At 31.0% G+C, this 20,456-nt stretch overlaps 2 protein-coding genes across 2 annotated transcripts; both read left to right on the top strand.

The window, feature by feature from the left end:
• The first annotated feature begins 3,380 nt into the window (after window positions 1-3,380).
• LOC134727094 (potassium channel toxin alpha-KTx-like) lies at window positions 3,381-6,800 on the top strand. Its single transcript, XM_063591482.1, has 4 exons — window positions 3,381-3,434; window positions 4,631-4,686; window positions 5,751-5,936; window positions 6,685-6,800. Exons 2-4 carry the CDS (start codon window positions 4,641-4,643, stop codon window positions 6,687-6,689), a joined length of 237 nt encoding a protein of 78 aa, XP_063447552.1. The 5' UTR covers window positions 3,381-3,434; window positions 4,631-4,640; the 3' UTR covers window positions 6,690-6,800.
• A 1,789-nt stretch (window positions 6,801-8,589) lies between these two features.
• Window positions 8,590-20,143, top strand: LOC134725200 (N-alpha-acetyltransferase 60-like). Its single transcript, XM_063588840.1, has 6 exons — window positions 8,590-8,690; window positions 10,757-10,955; window positions 11,616-11,745; window positions 14,666-14,762; window positions 15,364-15,598; window positions 16,615-20,143. Exons 2-6 carry the CDS (start codon window positions 10,846-10,848, stop codon window positions 16,745-16,747), a joined length of 705 nt encoding a protein of 234 aa, XP_063444910.1. The 5' UTR covers window positions 8,590-8,690; window positions 10,757-10,845; the 3' UTR covers window positions 16,748-20,143.
• Window positions 20,144-20,456: the final 313 nt, after the last annotated feature.

Genomic DNA, 20,456 nt, shown 5'->3' with positions numbered 1-20,456 from the left:
TCAAAGCGTTTAGATCTACAATCATAATATAAAAATTATTTATAACCTTTCATTTAAAACTAGTGATTATTTTCTAATAATTAATCGGTTTATGATTTCAAGTTTTTGGTTGAATTTGATACAATATTTCATTTTTTTCATTTGATATTTTCTTTTACGCCAATACTTAGTACATCCCAGCTAATGAAATCCTCAGATAGCTTCCATGTGCAGCATGCTGAGAAATGTCGTAAATCGATCCTAACTATATCATATTTGTTGTCCTAAGAATATATAATAGGACTAATCTTAAGGAAGTTCGCTACTCAGTTTCAAAATAACAAGCTTTTCATAACACTAGTATATATTAATAGAGGATTAATAAAGGAACAAAAAATGCAAAAAAAATAGATAGGTCAATGTGCTTGTTTTCGAGATAATAGCCATTGAAATTTTGGCGGGAAAATATTCTCTCTTGATTTTTCATAGCTTTATCATTGACAAGTTCAAGTTCTCAAAAATTATTAAAAAATAACAAGAATTTTATAAGACTTTTACAGATGGCTTATAATTATACAGGTAAAAGATTTATAAAATAAAAAGTGGGGGTCAATGTGCAAAATTTTTGAAGGCATTCAAATGGATAAAACCAGAGGAATCAGAAAATCTGACAAAAATCACAAAACATGACAAGCGAACATCCTTAAGACACTTTCGATAAACAGGCCACAGTTATCATAATGTTATTATGTAACAAAAGTATTTTAATTTAAATGAATAAATGTCTTTTATTTACTCCCATTTACATTTTAGGCATTAAGCTTAATACCTGCACACATTTTGCCGGATTTAGGCTTAAATCCTAGGATTTAAGACTAATGCCTAACATCATTTGGCCAATGGACTTACTGCCTAGGCGTTAGCTTATTGCCTAGGATTTAAGCTAAATGCCTAATTTCACTTATTGCCGCTAACATATATCAATGTGCAATTAAATTGACTTTTTTTTTTTATCTTCTTGCTTTTGACTAGTGTCTGAAGTAACTCCAATGCATGTGAAAACATGAAGATGTCAGTAAGGATCTCCCCACAAGACGCCCACCAATCACATACGAATGCCGAAAATTTGTTAAAAAAAAGTCTACCTCCAAATTCAACTAACTGTTGTCAATAAAAAAAATCCTGCAAACCCCTGTAAAGCATTTTTACCTTTTTGATCTATTTACAAGATTTTCTGTATGGTATCCCAAAATAATAATTTTAAGTTTTTTGTTAAAAAGCATTAAAGATAATCTTTTAAGACGTTTTATCAATTATTATGTGTAAAGACTGTCATGTGTGCCTCGTTCGTGTGCTGTAAGGTCTGTTTGATACTTTTAGCCGGATGTTATAGTTTCAAAATGAAATGAATAGTAGACATGATCAGAGGCGGATTTAGGGGAGCAGGAGGCCCGGGCCCCCCTTTTGGGAAAAAGATTTGGTTGTTTATATAGGAATCATTGAAGCGTGACAAAATCGGGTCCTCTCTAAGGCAGCCAGTGGGCCCCCACTTATGAAAATTTCTGGATCCGCCACTGGACATATCATTACATCTACTGTGATCTAACTATTTTATTATATAAAACTAAATATAACAATAATATTATACTTACTGGGAATATCAACGGAAGTGCCTCTAAATAAATTTTGGGAAATACAGAATTTGCCGAACTGCCATACAAAGAAGTTGTTTTAACGTCAATGGTCGTTCTTTTGAACATTTTTTTTTAAGAATATTTGAGAATGTGTGTGTGTGTGTGTCTATCTAAGTCAATCAATTGAACAAAAAAACTTGAATCTTTATTTTACAAATAAGAAGACTTTAGTGTAGACAACTATTTAACTTTAAAAAGGGGGGATTTTTTTCAGATCAGATCATTTCTTTTTTAGCTTTTTATAAAATGTTTATTTTTATTTGCTAGACCACAGTATTGTTTTTTCATGAAATTGAGGATCAGAATATTATTAAATAAAAAAAAAAAACTCTCTATTGGGGTGAAATGGTCGTTCGTCAATTCCTTGTTATATTTTTTACCATCGAGCGGAAAATTGTCATTACTGTCCTTTGTTGCATTCTACTCTCACAAAATGTAACGATAACAAATTAAATCTGGTATCAATCACAAAAAGGTCAATAAATGAAAAAAAATATTTCAAAAAGATTAATTGATCACATTCAAAAATGCACTGTTCCGTTTACAAAGAGTAAGAAAAAACAAATAATATTCTGTTCTAAATTTCAAGAAGAACATCAATACACAGCACTGTACCAACAGCCAAACGTCAACAAATATATTGTTCTAACTGTCAAGTGTCAAGTTACGGAACATCACTAACTGCACTGTTTTAAATGCCAAAAACAAGAACAATTTTAAATGACAGGAAAATAACACTGGGAATTAAACAACATTGTTGGTTTACTTATTTTTCAGGCTACGACAAATAACTTCAAAGTGATAAATAATGGCATTTAATTCAAATGGAACCGATAATGAAAGACAGTATAATAATACAGTTATTTAGTTTTGAAGCTGTTACCTCTTGCTAATTTTAATTATTGAATATCAAAGGTAGCCAACGGTCACCTTAATGACAGAATAATTATTATTGAGTGTTTGGACAATGATATGGAGTTGATGCTAGTGGCATATTACCATACATAATTCAAATATATATGAGCATTTCATATACAAAAAATATAGGTCTATAATCAAATAATGCAATTCCTTCTTAATGCTTAATATAACAGGCGATGCAGTTCTGTGTTAAGCGTTTTATTTGTACCAACCTCAATGTGTTTAAATTGCGTCATACGTGAGACGAACTTAGGGGACTCGATTGGCGGAAATAATTGTTTTAATCAATGTTCGAATTTTTATTTTTGTTTTCGTATTTGTTGTCTTTTTTTTTTACTAAATAAGTAACGTTAATTAAACGTTGGTAGCAAGCTCTTGAATGAAGATGAACGTTCACTAGCAATGTGCAGTATATATATATACTACCCATGTCTGTACGCTGCAAAATCTGTGTCAGTGTGATTATACTGATTAGAAAGCTTAATTTATCATATCATAGCCCTGTTAGTGAGCATTTATTAATTAAGGGGGAGTTTTATTTCTCCTGTCTGGCCATTAAATTTTGAAAAAAAAGCTTCACGAAAAGACAAATAAAACCACACAAGACTTTGAGGTGGATATTAATTTGAAATGCAAAGCATAGGTCATTTTTACTTTTTGATGGACGCACAACATAGTCTTGTGTATTTGTCCAGTAGTCGTTTGTAATGCCCAAGGATAATGGACATCTGTGCTTATATTAAATGTAACATATTGACAATAGAACTAGAACATGACTGTATATAAAGACAGAGGAATTACGAACAGGTTTATTAAACGGTTTATAGGAGACTTATAGAGGTAAGTAATAAGTATATGATAATATAACAAAGGTAGATGTATGTACTTAGCATAGGATGGTATAACAGAGGTATGTACTACTTATATAGTAGTATAACAGGTAAGTACTAAGTATATTATAGTATAAAAGGTAATTACTAAGTATATTATAGTATAACAAAGGTATGTACTAAGTATATTATAGTATAACAAAGGTATGTACTAAGTATGTGATAGTATAACAAAGGTATGTACTAAGTATATGATAGTACAACATAAGTACATGTATTTACTAAATATAAAGGCAACAGTAGTATACCGCTATTCAAAACTCATAAATCGATAAAATAAAACAAATCCGGGTTATAAACTAAAACTGAGGGAAACGCATGAAAATATAAGCAGAGAACGACGACAAAACATTAAGGGGCCAGCTGAAGGACGCCTCCGGGTGCGGGAATTTCTCGCTACATTGAAGACCTGTTGGTGACCTTCTGCTGTTGTTTTTTTTATTTGGCCGGGTTGTTGTCTCTTTTACACATTCCCCATTTCCATTCTCAATTTTATTTTAAATGTAACACACACAGAAACGGACTAAACATTAGACAAAATCCGGTGAGAATAACAAATATTACATCAGAACTAAATACATGAATTTGGGATAGAAAAGTACGTGACACGTCTTATAATAATGTGATTTCACACTCAATATAAGGGAAAACAAACGACACAAAAGAAACACAACGTTAAAATGTAACACACACAGAAACGAACTATAATATAACAATGGCCACAGTTCTGACTTTTTAAAAAAGAAAACAAAAATGATGGGCTGAACTGGTGTTGTGACTTGCGGAACCTCTCGCTTAAATGGCAATGTTTTAAAAATATAACATTAAAATGACAACACAACATTACAGGACTACAATAAAAATAGAGAACAATGTTAAATATAACATTAAAATGACAGCACAACATTACAGGACTACAATAAAAAGAGAACATATTGGACAAAGAAACACACAAATAATAGCTAAAAAAGGCACCTGGTTTAAGATTTTATACGACAGAAGTGAGTTTCGTCCACACAAGACTTGTTTTTATTTATTATTCATTTAATTGATAAAAGCATAAAAAAACCACAGAAAAAACAAACTTATGATATAAAAACCACCTGCATAATATGTACTATAACTTCATAATATTATATATTATAGAATTAGAAAAATGAAGAGTACATTTGCTATAGTTCTGTTGTTTGTATGCCTTGTTGGTAAGTTTACTTATTTACTAGATTTTAAACAGTAAATCTAATTTTACAATGCTGTTGTAAATTTTAATCTTTGTGGACCTAGCGATTGAATTTGCTTTCTATATTGGTTGAAGTCGATAGAGCAGTTCTGACTTTGCCAACCCTTGTATTATAGCTTTGCTAGTTCCATTGTACTGGATGGATGATTGTGTATCCATTTGTTTGAAATAGATATATATGCTTGTCTGTGATGCGTTCAATTGTTCATATATATCTAATAAAAGATGCCAGTGTCAATGTTTAGGCTTAACCAAACATTTTAAAATAAATGAAGAGTACACTAGCTATAGTCCTGGTGTATGTATGCCTTGTTTGTAAGTTTGCTTATTTACTAGACTTCAAAAAGTTAATCTAATTTTACATTGCTGTTGTAAATTTGAATTTTTGCGGACCTAGCGATTGATGTTGCTTTCTATATTGGTTGAAGTCTACATAAAGCAGTTCTGACTTTGCCAACCCTTGAAGTATAGCTTTGCTAGTTCCGTTGTACTGGAGTGACGATTGTGTACCGATATGTTTGAAATACATATGCTTGTCTGTGATGCGTTCAAATGCTTATATAAAGATGCCAGTGTCAATGTTTAGGCTTAACCTAACATTTTAAAATCAGCACTCTAGGAAAATACCTTTAATAGTGTTTGGCTTGATATCGGTACAACCGTTTATATTTTGGCTTTCTAGTTCTAAATAAAAGTTCAGACTGCTAAGATTATCTGCATGATTTTGTTCTCTTTGGTCAAAGGTAAAACAAAAATTAGTAAATGCGCAGCAACAAAAAAAAAATATATAAACAAAGGAACAGCACTTTTGATGTTGTTATTTATTTGAAAGTATCAATGGGAACTTCAAACTGACAAATTTTGCAAGTTTAAGATTGATCCTAAGACCAGGTTGGACGGATTTCAAGAATACTTTGTTAGATTTAACACCACCAAATTGATTGGATCCTGTCATATAGAACATCCTGAAAAGTAAAAGATTTCTAAACCAAAATTAAAAATTCCTACGCATATTGTATATTTTAGGAATAGTATCTGTAAATGGACAGGAACTTTACATGACCGATGATCAATGCAAACTAGTAGTAAAAGGTTGCATGTCCAACAATTACAAAAAGGCTGTGGAAGCGGACAAGAATTGTAATGACTGTTGCAGACGATCTGGTTGTGCACGTGGTGATTGCAAAGGCAGACATTGTAAATGTAAAGGATGTAAGTTAAACATTATCTAGATATGTTTTCTTGCGAAGTGTGGTTACTTCATTTAAACGCTTTTAATTAAGTATGTCGTCTATAAAAAAAAAGTTAAAAAAATTAAGCATTTTTCATTATTCATTCATAAACATGAATGACTTTTATTGTGTGGTTAAACTGGTATCCGACCCTTATCTGATAACCTTGGCATATGTATATTCTGCAGACATACTGAATATTTTACGGGGGGGGGGGGGGGGGGGGGCATGCAACCAAATGTTTGATATGCTCCGACCCATCAATCAAACAACAAGGAACATTCATTAACAGACATTTATCTTGTTTCATTATTTTCATCCCACAAATAGTATTCGTTCACAATTTTTTCAAGACTGTCTTGCCGATACAGTTATGCCAACATATTCGTCTGTCTTTTGTTGTTGTTTTATTTGCGAGATGTAGTACAACATTTCCGAAACTGTAACATGCGTAACAGCGTGTTGTATAAACAGTATAGTGTGTTCCTTAGTATCTCATAACACAATACATCTCTTTGTCGCGGTTCAATCATAAAATTTGAGAATTAATCTCTATAATGATTTTAAAATTAAGAAAATAAACCACATATTTCTGGAATAAATTACATGAGTTCGCTATTTAACAAAAGTTAGTATATTTCTATTTATATTAACGTTTGCGAGATTTGAACTAACCATTTCAATTTGATATAATGCGTATTTATTTGATTTTTTCTCTTTTTTTTTAGGTTGAAGAATAAAAAGTTGCCATCTGAGACTGTTTCAAATTCACAGTTTACTATTACTTAAATCTCGTTATATTCGAGACTTTCATTTGAATGATTAAAATAATTACATTTATAAACGTCTTTTTTCTTTTATATATTTCGCATCTTTTTTTCTCGAAGAACTGTCAAAGTTTTGATGAAGTTTGTGTTGCTCGGTTTATAGTTTTCTATGTTGTCTATTGTGTACTGTTCGTTGTTTGTCAAGTGTTGTCATTTTGTTTTCGACTTGTGAGATTGAATGCTCTTTTTGTGTCAATCGCCTCTCTTTCACAGCTACTTGTTATATTGGCTAGATTCGAGAAAGTGTTAAGTGGTTTGCTGTCACGTGACAAGTGATAATTGTAAAATGATTAAGAACTATGTTCATTGTCAACATATCAGAAATTTACAAAGTAGTTTCTTTAGTGCAATCTTTTACATAGAACCAACATGATCGATAAAGCAGCTTACTGATATATAGACAATACCTGGTCTACATCTTTGAAATGTCAGTACCAATTCCTATAATTGTATAAAATTCGATGAAGATCTGTGAAAAACAATTGTGAAATTAAAACATGTCAATTGCTCTTGAAAAGGACATGTGTCTAAATCTACACTGCTTTTGAAAATACTACTCACAAATTATCAACGATTTACATTATACTATATAGCTATAGCATATGTAGCATGCGTCACTGTTTCTAAGGGAACTACTGGCGTTAAATTTTTATGGGTGGCTTGGATAAAAAAAAAAAGTTGTCACGGCCTGCATTTTTTAAAGTTGTAATCCATACTCTCCATACCCGTAGCCAGGGGGGTTAGGACCCCCCTTGAAAATTCCTGGCTACATGCCTGTAATCTCTGTCCTGCCTTATTGTTTTTTACTATATTCATGATATTCGGTCCTGCAATTTTTTTTAATTAGTTTTGAATTTTATTACATGAATTGTCATCTTGCATTTTTTTTACCACCACCACCATAAATATTCAAATGAAAGCTCGCTTATGAGCAAGTTCATATTGTCTGATTGATTGGCTGAGAATTGTTTTATATGGTCACAACTGTGATTTCACTGATATAATATCTGACGATCAATTTCGCACAACTACTATTAAGTAAAAAACCAGTTCTATCAAGCTATAAAATATAATTTATTAGCGTCAAACATTACATCCATAAGAGGATTATTCAAAGGTATATTTACTATTATACTCAAGTGGTCACATATTACTAACTAAAGGCTTCGCACAACCAGAGACACAAAATGACATATGACACAATTTAAAAAAAAGTTTCGAATACGAAATTTATCAGAAAGCAATTTTTCAGGATACAAACAAAATGTAGTTCCTTTGCTTGATTGATTGAGTGTTGCCGGTTGCGTCCATGGCCACTGAGTGGCAAATATTTTTAATATGCATGTTCAAGACGATTTCTTTATTTAAAGCAGACCATTACACGTTAACTAATTGAAAAATATGAAGTTTTAGATAAAATGAAACAATTTTCTTTTATCGCTGTGTCTGGCAAGAATTTATAGATCTATATTAGATTTCTTCTCTTAATAAATGTCAGAGGTTATGTGGGCCGAAATCACCTGATTTTTTAAGTAATAAATCGATCAGAAGATTCAGATTTGTTAGGGATAAAATATGTCATTACATTTTCGATCTTAATCAATTTTTTTTTTTTAAATATTTAAATTTAAATGTATAACTTTAAGAGCAAGCCTTTATTCATATGAGACTCAAACAGATGTATTTATTTTTCATATAACTCCTTTAGGTTCTTTATGATGATACATAAAAGTACGGAAAGTTTATATTTGTTAAACGGGGATTACGAAAGTGCTAGACACAATTTGATGATTCCAAAATTTTACTTCCTGTTTTGGAATGTTTACTTTTATCTTCGACGCCCTTGTAGTGAAATGTTTATCCTGAATATATAAAAAATCCTTTTAATAAGAATGGAAAACTATAGGGTAATCGATGATGATTTTTTTTAATGATATATAAACTTTATACTTTTATACAAATATTTAATCACGCACCTGCATAAAAACCAAGAGAAATGCAACAAAATTGATATAGTTCCACCTTTAGTCCAAATAATTATGACGTTTGGCAAGGCTATTTTTTTTTTCTGGGACGCCTTCCTCAGTCGTAGGAAGGCGTCCCAGAAAAAAAATTAAAATAGCCTTGCCAGACGTCATAATTATTTGGACTAGTTCCACCTTTAGGTAGTTTGAGATGATGATCAAAAGAAGGACAAAAGATACACAATCAAACTCATAGATCGAAAATAAACTGACAACGCCATGGCTAAAAAGCACAAACAGACAGTCAAATAATAGTACTCAATACCATGAATACACATCATAGAAAACTAAAAGACTAACATGACTAGGCAACACAAATTTCAAACTCTACAGAAGTAATCTCAAGTGCTCTGGAACTGGAAGGGTAAGCAGAACCTGCTTAGAATGTGGCACCCATCGTTAATAATCTATGTTGTTACTTGGTGGTTTGAAATTTTTTCCAGCATGACCAGTAGACATTCAAACTTATTCTTAGTGTCCACAATAAAAAGACTGGAACCACCCGGAAGACTAAATTGTGCGCACAACAGCTGTGGAGAGCTAAAAATCTGCTCACGCAAAATGTCAATAAATTGACTAAACCTTCACCTTGTTGGACATGTTGGACATCCTGATATTCATCATGTTCATGATATATAAACAAAACAATGAACAGAAAACAACATGATCATGATAAACAACAACAAACAACCACTGAATTACACGCCCCTGATTTGGGCCAGGCACATACAGAATGTGGCAGGGTTAAACATGTTAGCTGAAAAAATATACAAGTTGAAAGACTGTAACTTTATATCAATATTTTATTGCAATACATCATGTTAACATACCAGAAGGTAAAATTTAAGTTGAGTTTTCTTGACTTTGACAAGCAGGTAGAGAATAGAATAGAATAGGTACATTTAGTAGGTTTGATACCAGGCAAGCTGATGAGAAAGTCAAGTTATGAACTAATAAAGACTGTTAACCTCCAGAAAATTTCATGAAGATTTCAAATAAGAATTCCTCTTTGTTGTTTTCTGTGAAGAACCCAAAAGGCAATGCTATGAACAGGTGATAACAGTTAATTTTTTTCTGCTAAAAACTTTAAAAAAAATAAAAAATTAACTGATGACTGCCAAAAAAAAAGATACTGACTATATCTGCAGACATGGCAGTATGGATTATTTCTCATTGCAATTGTCAATTTTTATTTTCATTTTCTATTTTCATTTATTTTGTCAATTTTTATTTTCATTTTCTATTTTCATTTATTTTGTCAATTTTTATTTTCATTTTCTATTTTCATTTATTTTGTCAAGGAGCATCACTGAACATCATGAACATGCTGAAGAAACTTTTATTGTCAAAATGTTATCTTCTACACTAATAATTAGTACTGTAATATTACATTGTATAAGGGTGTATATTACATTGTATAAGGGTGTATATTACAATGAACCAGTAAAATACCTTCTGCATAAACAGAAATTACTTCAAAAGAAAAATACAATTTTTTGTCTTGCCTGCAATGCAAGTTAATGTAGCGAGATGTGTTACTTTTCTGGTGGAGGCTTTGTTGTCTTTGTTGGTGTCAATAATTGTTAATTTTCTGCTGTAGTCAATTTGAACAAGTTTAAAGGTACAATGTTCTGCATGTAGATCAATGATATTTTCTATAAAGCTGCATTACTATCAGTAAATATCAGTTTAAGCGACTATTTCAATGCACTGTCCTTTAACCATGTTAACAATAATGATGATAATCCCCCTCAAATACTAAGTAGTTCAGATAACATGCATCTTATACATGTTATACATCTCAATTTGACAATTATTTGAAGCACTGCCTTCTATGTCATGGTTCAGTAATTTTGAATTATTTAGCAATGCTGCAGTCAATCAGATTGAATTTTCTGTTGTTGATAGGCGAAACATGTCTCTGTCAATAGTTTATTGTTCTTTTACAGCATTCAAAGAGGAAATTTCATTTGTCAATGTCAAATATGGTGAAATAAAAAGATATAATGGTTCTCGATTGTGAAATGACTACAAAGATATGAGCACAGCTTTGTCCTTCAGTGTCCAGAGAGAGATCCAGTTACGATTCCTTTGTCCAGAAGATATTGATGAGGTCAAGAAACTTTGCACAGAATGGTTCCCTATTGAGTAAGATGTATAAATTATCCCCCATTCAGATACATGTACATAAGAGCTATAAAAAAATATCTGCAATTTTGGTGAGTCCAAGATGGACATATTAGGCCCCTTCACGGTTAGTGCGGCAATACTGGGTAGGGGACAAATTTTTATAATGGAGGTAAAAAACCTTATTAAAAGCGTGCATTTGCAACAGGCACTATGCCACAAAATATACATGATATACTGTTGTTAATAAAATTCTCCTTTAGAAGACATTTTCCCTTAATACTCAGAAGCACAGAAAAATAAATTGACACATGTATATACAAAAAAAAGGCTGATTATAAAATTTGACTTTATTTCTTTAACTTTTATTTCAAAAAGATACTATACATGTACATCTTCTCAAATTTCAATTTGCATGCTAATTGAAATTTGAGAAAGATGTATATGTATAGTATCTTTTTGAAATAAAAGTTATTCCATATCAAAGAGTAAAAATAATTAACTTTTTCTACATGTTCTATAAACAATGATAAAAGGTATTTTTTAAATGTTATGAAATACATATATATAAAAACAATTGCTATTTTAACTTCAACATTGGACTTAACTACAATGTATCTTAAATACCTACAGACGAGATATATCTCTGTGTCAACCCTCTTATTATTGATATTTTTACAGATATCCAGATACATGGTATCAAGAAATAACTTCTAATCCAAAGTTTTACTCACTTGCGGCAACATTCCAATCCAGGATTGTAGGTATTGTTGTAGCAGAGGTCAAACTTTTGTCATCTCTGAACAAAGAGGTCAGTCTGAGTATGTTACTCAATAGAAGAGACACTCTCTTTTTAAGGTCTCAATAGTCCATTTACAAGATTTACAAGTATTGCAAAAGTGACCCAAAAGGTTGACATATCATACCTGTTTAACCCTTCCAGAGCACCAGTTTTTGGTGAGGTTCATGTTGCTTAGTCTTTAGTTTTCTATGTTGTGTCTTGTATATAATTATTTGTCTGTTTGTCTATTAAGTTATAGCGTTGTCAGTTTTTTTCGATCTATAGTTTGAATGTCCCTCTGGTATCTTTTGTCCCTCTTATACAAGTATTGCAAAAATGACACAAAAAGTTTGCATGTCACACCTATGACATTGTCACTTCAAACTAGTACAGTGAAAATCAGTCTAAATAAAAAAGGAAGGAGATAGGATATGATAGCAACTGAAATAAATATCCACCAAAGGTAAATCTGAGGATGTGAGCAACTATTGATTGTCTAAAGATCTTCAGCAATGAGAAAAAGACTACCATATAGTAAACAATTGTATAAATGGTCATCAAATGTCAACTATTTAACTAGATTACAGTCACATAAAGAGTGGTGTAAGGTAAAACATGTTTGAGAGCTTTCAGTCATTTTCATGGTAAACGGACAGAAAGTCACAGGACAAAAAGTCACAGGACATAAAGTAACAAATTTGATAGGACAAAAAGTCACAGGACAAAAAGTCACAATCAATTCTTTGACAATTGTTTGAATATATAAGAGAAAGATCTTGAAATATTATCTTTTTCTTACATCTATTCATTTTAAGTGTAGGACATTGTTCATAAGCTTTGTTAAATAAAAATTTATTAAATTTTAATCATTCAAATGAGTCTCATTTGAATGATTAAAATTTAATAAATTTTTATTTAACAAAGCTAGCGGGCTGCCAAGCTGACCAAACTGGCCCTGAAAGCAGCCGTTAGTGAAGAAAAACATCAAAATAGTAAACAAAGAAAAATCAACTCACCAAAACCAAGATGGCGGCCTACATATTGCGACCTCCACTACTTGTTCCTGACCCATGGCATCAAATCATTTAAAGCTCACCAAACGCCTTCGGGCACCGAGCCGACCGTGCGAGGGCTGAAAGGCCAGTCAAGGTCGTTAAACACTTCCATATATGATTGGATTAATCGATATACATGATTCTTTTGTGTTTTAATTAATTAAGAGATCATAATTTTAATAACAGACTTGTGAGGGACAAGCAGACATTTTGTTAATGAACTCTATTACGCCAGTGTTTATCAAAATAATTTGCCGGTTTGAAATTAATTGTGGAGTTACTTCCCCTGAATTTGCTTATTACAAATAAATGCTCCTCAAATAGAATTTCTCTTTGAAAATAAAAATAAAGTTCAAATTGAATGCAGAATTATATTAGAATGTTACATTAAGGATAAATACTTTCTTGAAACATACCAACAAAAATGTTTTGCAAATTATTTTTCAGAATCATACCTTTATTAATGCACAGCTGAGACTACTACAGTTGTTATAGTAGTCTCAGTGCAGACATAACCGACCGTGCAAGGGCTGTATAGCCAGTCAAGGTCTTTAAAAACTTCCATTTGTTTGCAGACATATTATTTTATATTGGTATTTTTTTCAAAAGGGCATTTAAATGGCTGTAAGAGGGCTTAAACATCAGTAGCAATGTAGCATAGTTCTTAACAAAAATAGAACTAGTTTATAGATAAATATAAAATATTCCTTCATGTCAGTAACAAAGTATTAACATAAAAAAATAATTCTGTTGATGTTAAAAAGAAACAGGTGTAAAACTATGGAAAATAGTTTTTTATTTACTGAAGGTTCTGTATCAAAGTTTAGTCTTGTTCAAAGTTAATTGTTATGGTCAAATCTAACATGGGGAATGTGTAGTGTAACTACATGTACAAGTATCAGGACAAAATGGCTTGATCAAAATATAAGAAGTGACTTTAGTTTAAAGGCTAATTGTGCTTTCTTTTATTTATATTCAAAGATATCAAAGTATACAAACTGTTTATTGATTTACTTTTTCTACCAATAATTTTCTGACCAAAAGTCCATACAACACAGTACCACAGTAAACAAAACAAAGACAAAAAGGTAATGACAAAAACTAACAAGAAAAAAATAAGCGACGCAACGCGACACAAAATATTGCAAAATTTATTTCGTCACGCGTTACCCTGGTGCTATCCAAAAATCCTGGGGAGAACACTGTGAGATATTTCTTCGCACCATGAAGCCATATTACTACCATGTCATGTTGACATATTGTTTTCATAACAATTATTTGATCATTATAGATATTTATTGAATAAAATTAAATTACAAAGTTGCTTTATGTATAACACTTAAGGAAAAAAACAAAACTTTTAATTTTTAAATTATTTTTTTCTTGTTTAAAGAAAAATATTTTAAAAACTAAATTGTGACTTTTTGTCCTGTGACTTTTTGTCTGTGACTTTTTGTCCTGTGACTTTCTGTCCTACATTCATTTTCATAACCTGGAATTAAGTTGCAACAGTGATGTAACAGTACAGCAATGAAACTTAATATTTTTAATTTTTCAAAAAGTTTTGACTGATCATATTGGTTTAAGGGCAATAAACAAGCAGCAAAATGAGAAGAGACACAAAGTAGATGATACATGTAGTTGCCAATATCATTTTTTTTCTCTAAAGAAATCATGGTCACACTACAGTACAAATTTATATTCAGTTCTACCAAACGTTTGATCAGAACTTAATGAAATTTTGAATCATATTAGAATTAACGATAAATATCAACTCATTAACAAACACAGATTATTATGCAATGTGTCCTTAAGCTTGTTTAACATTGATGCAGACATTTCAACACCATTGAAACATAAATTTATTTTAATATAACATGTTGTTATTTTACCAGGATGCAGACATTCTAGCACCCCAGTTTCCATCAACTTCTCAGGTGGCATACATTTTAAGTTTAGGAGTTGTAGTGGACTTTAGGAAACATGGGATAGGTATTTATAATTTATTTTAGTTAACAAGTTCACAAGAAATTGAGGTTAGAGATTTATAGCATACTTTTAGCATACTTTTATGTGAATTATGTGAATGAAGACTTGAAACTTATTTTTATTATTTATTAATTTTACCTTACATTTACTATTTTAACAGTGCACAATATTATAATCTAGAAAAATTAGTGTTGACTTCAATAGATGACTTATGTTTTAAGAAATTATGATAATGAACTACAGAATTTATAATTATCTCTATACCTCTTAATCTTTAGCTTTAAAGAATAAACTACTATATATACATACTTGTTTACTGCTATAGGAGGCATGTTGGCATAGATATTTGAAGATGTGGTATGAGTGCTAATGAGACAACTCTCCATCCAAGTCACAATTTGTAAAAAGAAAAAACACCATTATAGGTCCAAGTACAGTCTTTAACACGGAGCCTTGGCTCACACTGAACAGTAAACTTTAGAGGGCCCCATAAACATGACTAGTGTAAAACCATTCAAACTGGAAAACCTGTGAATAATGATTAATAGAGGACTGACAGGTTATCCTTTGTAAAAATGACAAGAAAATAATTTGTATATTTCAGCTTCCCTACTGTTGGACAGTTTGATACAAAGTCTGACCACCAAAGAGAGATCAAACTGTAAAGCTGTGTATCTTCATGTACTGGCCACAAACCACATAGCTATCAGGTTTTATGAGAGACGAAGATTCAAGGCACACAGTTTTCTACCATATTACTACTCCATTCAGGGAAAACCTCGAGACGCATACCTCTATGTGATATATCTAAATGGTGGTAAAGCACCATGGTCATTCATATATCCTTTTATAGATAAGATATTTATTATACATATGCATGGTAAAAGTGGTGTTACAGGTAGAATAGAAAAAGTAACTTACTGCAAGGGAAATTCAAAATTCCTTAATGAAATGGCAACATCAAAAGCTGAAACAACTAATGAATAGATAAAAACTGTCATATTACTGACTAGCACAGGTATTTTGATATGTAGAAATTGGGGATAAAATTTAGTTTTATAGCTACAATGTATCTAAACCTCTCATGTGTCAAATCCACTTCATGTGGGCCATGTTTGATAGTAACTGAGTAACATTATTGGAAATCTTACCACAATTCCTTATTTTAAGTTGCAAATTTTCCTTCCTGGTTAGTTTTAATAATGTCAATAGTGAACTAATTTTGCATTGAGATTGCTATTTGAATTGTGTCAAACTGATTAAAATATAGATTATTTGTCCATACTTGGATTACACTGATATAGAATACTACATGTATGTTCTACAATCAAGTAATAGGGGAGGTAATGATGTTGCTAACATAAAATGTTATTTTTGCAACATCAAACTGCGACATATCTGGAAAAGATGCATTTTTCAAAAAAAGAATTATGATTTTAATTCATTTAGCTTGAAAACAAGTACATAGAAGCCTCTTTTTAAAGATGGCATTAAGTTGGATAATAAATGAAGATTATTTGTACTAATTTTAATTAAAAAGTCAAAATTGAAATTTTTGAAATTTGATAAATATACTGCAACCACATCTTTATTCCTAAAAGCCTGAAACTTTGATAAAAAAAAAATATTTTCAAAATTTATTGTACATATTAGAAGCAAATGTACTTTTTAAAAGAACTTATATGATATTCATAATGAATCTACAAAAACAGCTTGTGTTTATCTAACGTATTAAAAAGTTTAGTGTGTCTATCCAAAGTAAAGAAATGTCCCCAATAAATAAAATTTGGAATAATTGTCAAGAACTTTAATAAGTAATATGTGCATCAATCAATATTTTCCTTAACCTATGAACTGATTATATGATGCAGTGTGGAGAAGTCGTAACCAAGCTGCAGCCATGTGCTTTACCTAGCCAGATCATAAGGACAGTGAGGGGTTGGATCTGTCGATTGTTGGCGGGAGCCACGTCAAACTACAGCAGCTAGCATCAAGTCACATGACCTGTGAAAGATAGAAATAAACATGATTACTAAAAATATCTCATCTGGAGTCATTGATTTTATTTTATAAATAGAAATAGTGCTGTTTCATTAAAATAATATGTGTATATGGTGCCCAGTATTCAGGGAAAATAAAGTGGCAGACCAGGACAAATGTCAATGGGACTTACTGCAATATGAAATATTTTGTTGGTTATACATGTACATGTATGAACAGCATACACCTTAGCTGGATTGTACAATCAATAGTTCGTATAGATCACATTGTTTCCAAACAAATTGTCTTTCTTTGCATATGTGCAGTGATTCAGAGTGCATATGTGCAGTGATACATATTGCATATGTGTATTGATTTAGAGTGCATATGTCATGTATGTGCAGTGATTCAGAGTGCCTATGCACATTGATTCATAGTGCAAATGTGCAGTGGTTCAGAATGCATATGTGCAGTGATTCAGAACGCATACGTGCAGTGATTCATAGTGCAAATTTGCGGTGATTCAGAGTACAGATGTGCAGTGATTCTGATGGGTTGTCTTTAAGATACATCATTTGGTGGGCCATAGCACATTTTACTGGAGTCTGTTGAACCTATAAATTATTCAGAAGAAAAATTAAGTTGAATCTACAGATTATTTTCGGAAGAAAAATCAAGTATCAAGCTATATAATAGGATTTACATAAGTGACATTTGCATAAATCTATGTAAGAGGCCACATTGGAGTAACCTTGTCCAATGAACAAGGGTAATGTTGGAATTGTTTTTCCCCCAAGACAAACTTGACTTTCCATGAAATTTTTTTTTACGTTGGAATAATGTTATCTGATACAGTTCATGTTACATTTATGCATAATAGTTTTTTGTAAATATATCATCGATTTTTACATATGAATTCCAAAGAAATTGATTTTTACTATTTATTATAAAAATAGTGGTTAATTTGACTTTTTTTGTCCATTCATTCATGTTGCATCTTTCTTCATGACTTTAATGTAATTTTTAAAATAATCTTTCTTATACTTAATGATATGTGCAATTCCAACATTCATTTTGTCATCCCATTGAGTTTATGTGGTTTCTATAGCAGAACATGGACTTAGAAAATGACATATATGTTAGATTAAAAAGCATAACGAGGGGTTTGGCAATTTTGTATGTGCATCAGTCCTACATGTATAACGATTGAAATTTATTGAATCTTTCATAGAAAATGCCACTACTGGTATTTTAGTCTCTAACACAGAAAAATGCAACATGTGACCTGTGTTTTAGGGGGGGAGAGGGGGGGTCTTCTTGTTACCTGACTACTCATTGAGAATGACTCGTGACTTCTGGAAATGTTCAAAACAGACTACTTATACATGTAGTTTAAATTTACTTAAATCAGACCTGATGCCCTGAGGCATTTTTAAGGATACTCTGTGACTCTAGCTGTGATGAAAAAAATGTATGTTTTATAACTTACTCCGGCTACCCCTTTAATATGTAATTCAGTAAGGGAGCTACCATTTGATTTTTATGGGGGGGCTAGGATGAAAATTTTTGTCCTGCCTTTTTTTTTAGCTGTAATCTCTGTCCTGCCTTTTTTATTTTTCACTTTGTTCGGTCCTGCCTTTTTTTTAAAAAGTTTATCCTGACTTTTTTTACCTAAATTGTCGTCCTGACTTTTTTTTTTGGCAAGTGTCTCATCCTGCCTTTTTTTTTTACTCAAAACTCCTGTCCTGCCTATTTTTTTCAAATTTCATCCTAGCCCCCCCATAAAAATCAAATGGTAGCTCCCTAACATAAACTTCCTTTTGCCTGGTGTTTTATTATTTGAAATTTTAGACATATTTAAGTTTATATGGTAGAAAGTATCAATAATATGAAATATGCCGTTATGTATAAGCCATTTGATTGATCTTGATATTATTTAAATATGAACTTTATATTAACAATATTTTAATCATGTTCAAAACATGCAATTTTGTTTGCATTGCAACCGATGAAATATAAGTTTATTTCAATTTGAAAAATGTACTTTTAGGGACTCCCAATCTTACAGTTGTTGAAGAATATTGCATGTTTATATAGTTTGATAGGAGTTATGACCCTTGAAGTTGGAAATATAAAAAGCCTCATAACTGCTTATCCTTTTTTTCTTCCCTTTAAATTTAGTGGTGTTATTTCCACGATTTAGGATTTAGATTCATGAAAGTAGTTTGGTTTCAGTAACTACTTCTTAGTGCAATAATCATGACACATAATTATAATACATACATCATGTGACCATGATAACTATATAATGCAATAGTAAATATTGGAACATATTGTCTATAATAATTTTATCATTCATTCATAACTTTTTTTTACCCTTTTGTTATAAAAAATATTAAATGCCATAAGAACTATTATAATATCATAAAAAAATAAATAAAACATAGATTTCCATATTTTACAGAGGGGGCATTCCCTTTTACCCTTGTCTATCTGTATGTCTGTACACTTGTCCAAAAGATGCTCAACCAAATGTTATGAAACTTATACACATGCTTATTACCACAAAACACAGATGGTAGTGTCACATCAACTGTTCTAGAGTTATGCCCCTTTACAAATGGATAAAATGATGAAATTTTCTTTTCCATTGGCTAACTTAAGTTTGCCTCAACCAAATTTTATGAAACTTATAAGCAATACTTATTTCAACAAAACTCAGATCAAGTACAAATTTGGGTGACGCTGGGAACAGTACATCGAATATATATTTTCCTGGGTGACGTCACTTTTATTGTTCTTCAGTTATATCCTTTTATCCCTTTACACAATATGCAACCTGCAGGGGCATCATTTGTGTCCCATGAACACATTATTTCCTTATTTATTTAAGCAAGTAGTATTTTACTGAAGTAATTATTATGATTTGGAAAGTGTAGAAAACAATAAACTTACATAAAACCTTCTAGTCTGTTTGATTTTACTGAAAATTGTAAGTGATAAAAAATAAATTGTATATAATTCAAGAACAGTTTAATTGTATAGAATTCTAGAAAAAAATTATGTATAGAATTCAAGAAAAAAATTATGTATAGAATTCAAGAAAAAAATTGGGTACAGAATTTTAGAATATTTAATTGTATAAAATTTGTTAACTTATTATATACTGACACAAATGTACCATATATTTATTATGACCCTGTATAAGTAATGTTTACGAATGTTTGTATTCATTCTATTTTACATGTGGTAACTGTCTATCTGTTATTGTTTTTGTGTATAGTTATGATTGTTACAGATTTATGAACACAGTGTTTTGATTGGTTTAGTCATACATGTAGTATGAAAAGTTGTAAGTAAATGCAAGTATCATCATGGTTGATTAAATTCTACTGGAATTTAAATGGTTAACTTATTTTTCGTTAATATTCTTAAATTAACTGCTATCACAGAAAGCAAGAGAATAATTTTTTGTGCACAATTTTTTACACAAATAGTATTTCTTATTATGTTGTGTACTTTTTTCAATTATTCATGGGAACCAATTTGTTGATTAAGGAAAAACTGTATTTTCATCAATATTTGATTTTTGTGGTTTTACTAAAGTCTGAATACAAAAAGCCTATAACAAAATTGTACTTCTTTGAACATATAAATTTGTAAATCACATGTAACATTTGTGTAGCAAGGAAATCAAAGAAAATTAGTATCCCAAGA

The sequence above is a fragment of the Mytilus trossulus genome, chromosome 7, assembly GCF_036588685.1.
Source record: "Mytilus trossulus isolate FHL-02 chromosome 7, PNRI_Mtr1.1.1.hap1, whole genome shotgun sequence".
In the NCBI taxonomy this organism is placed as follows: Eukaryota; Metazoa; Mollusca; class Bivalvia; order Mytilida; family Mytilidae; genus Mytilus; species Mytilus trossulus.
The sequence above is the reverse complement of the archived record's forward strand: the minus strand, read 5'-3'. Positions and strand labels throughout refer to the sequence as shown.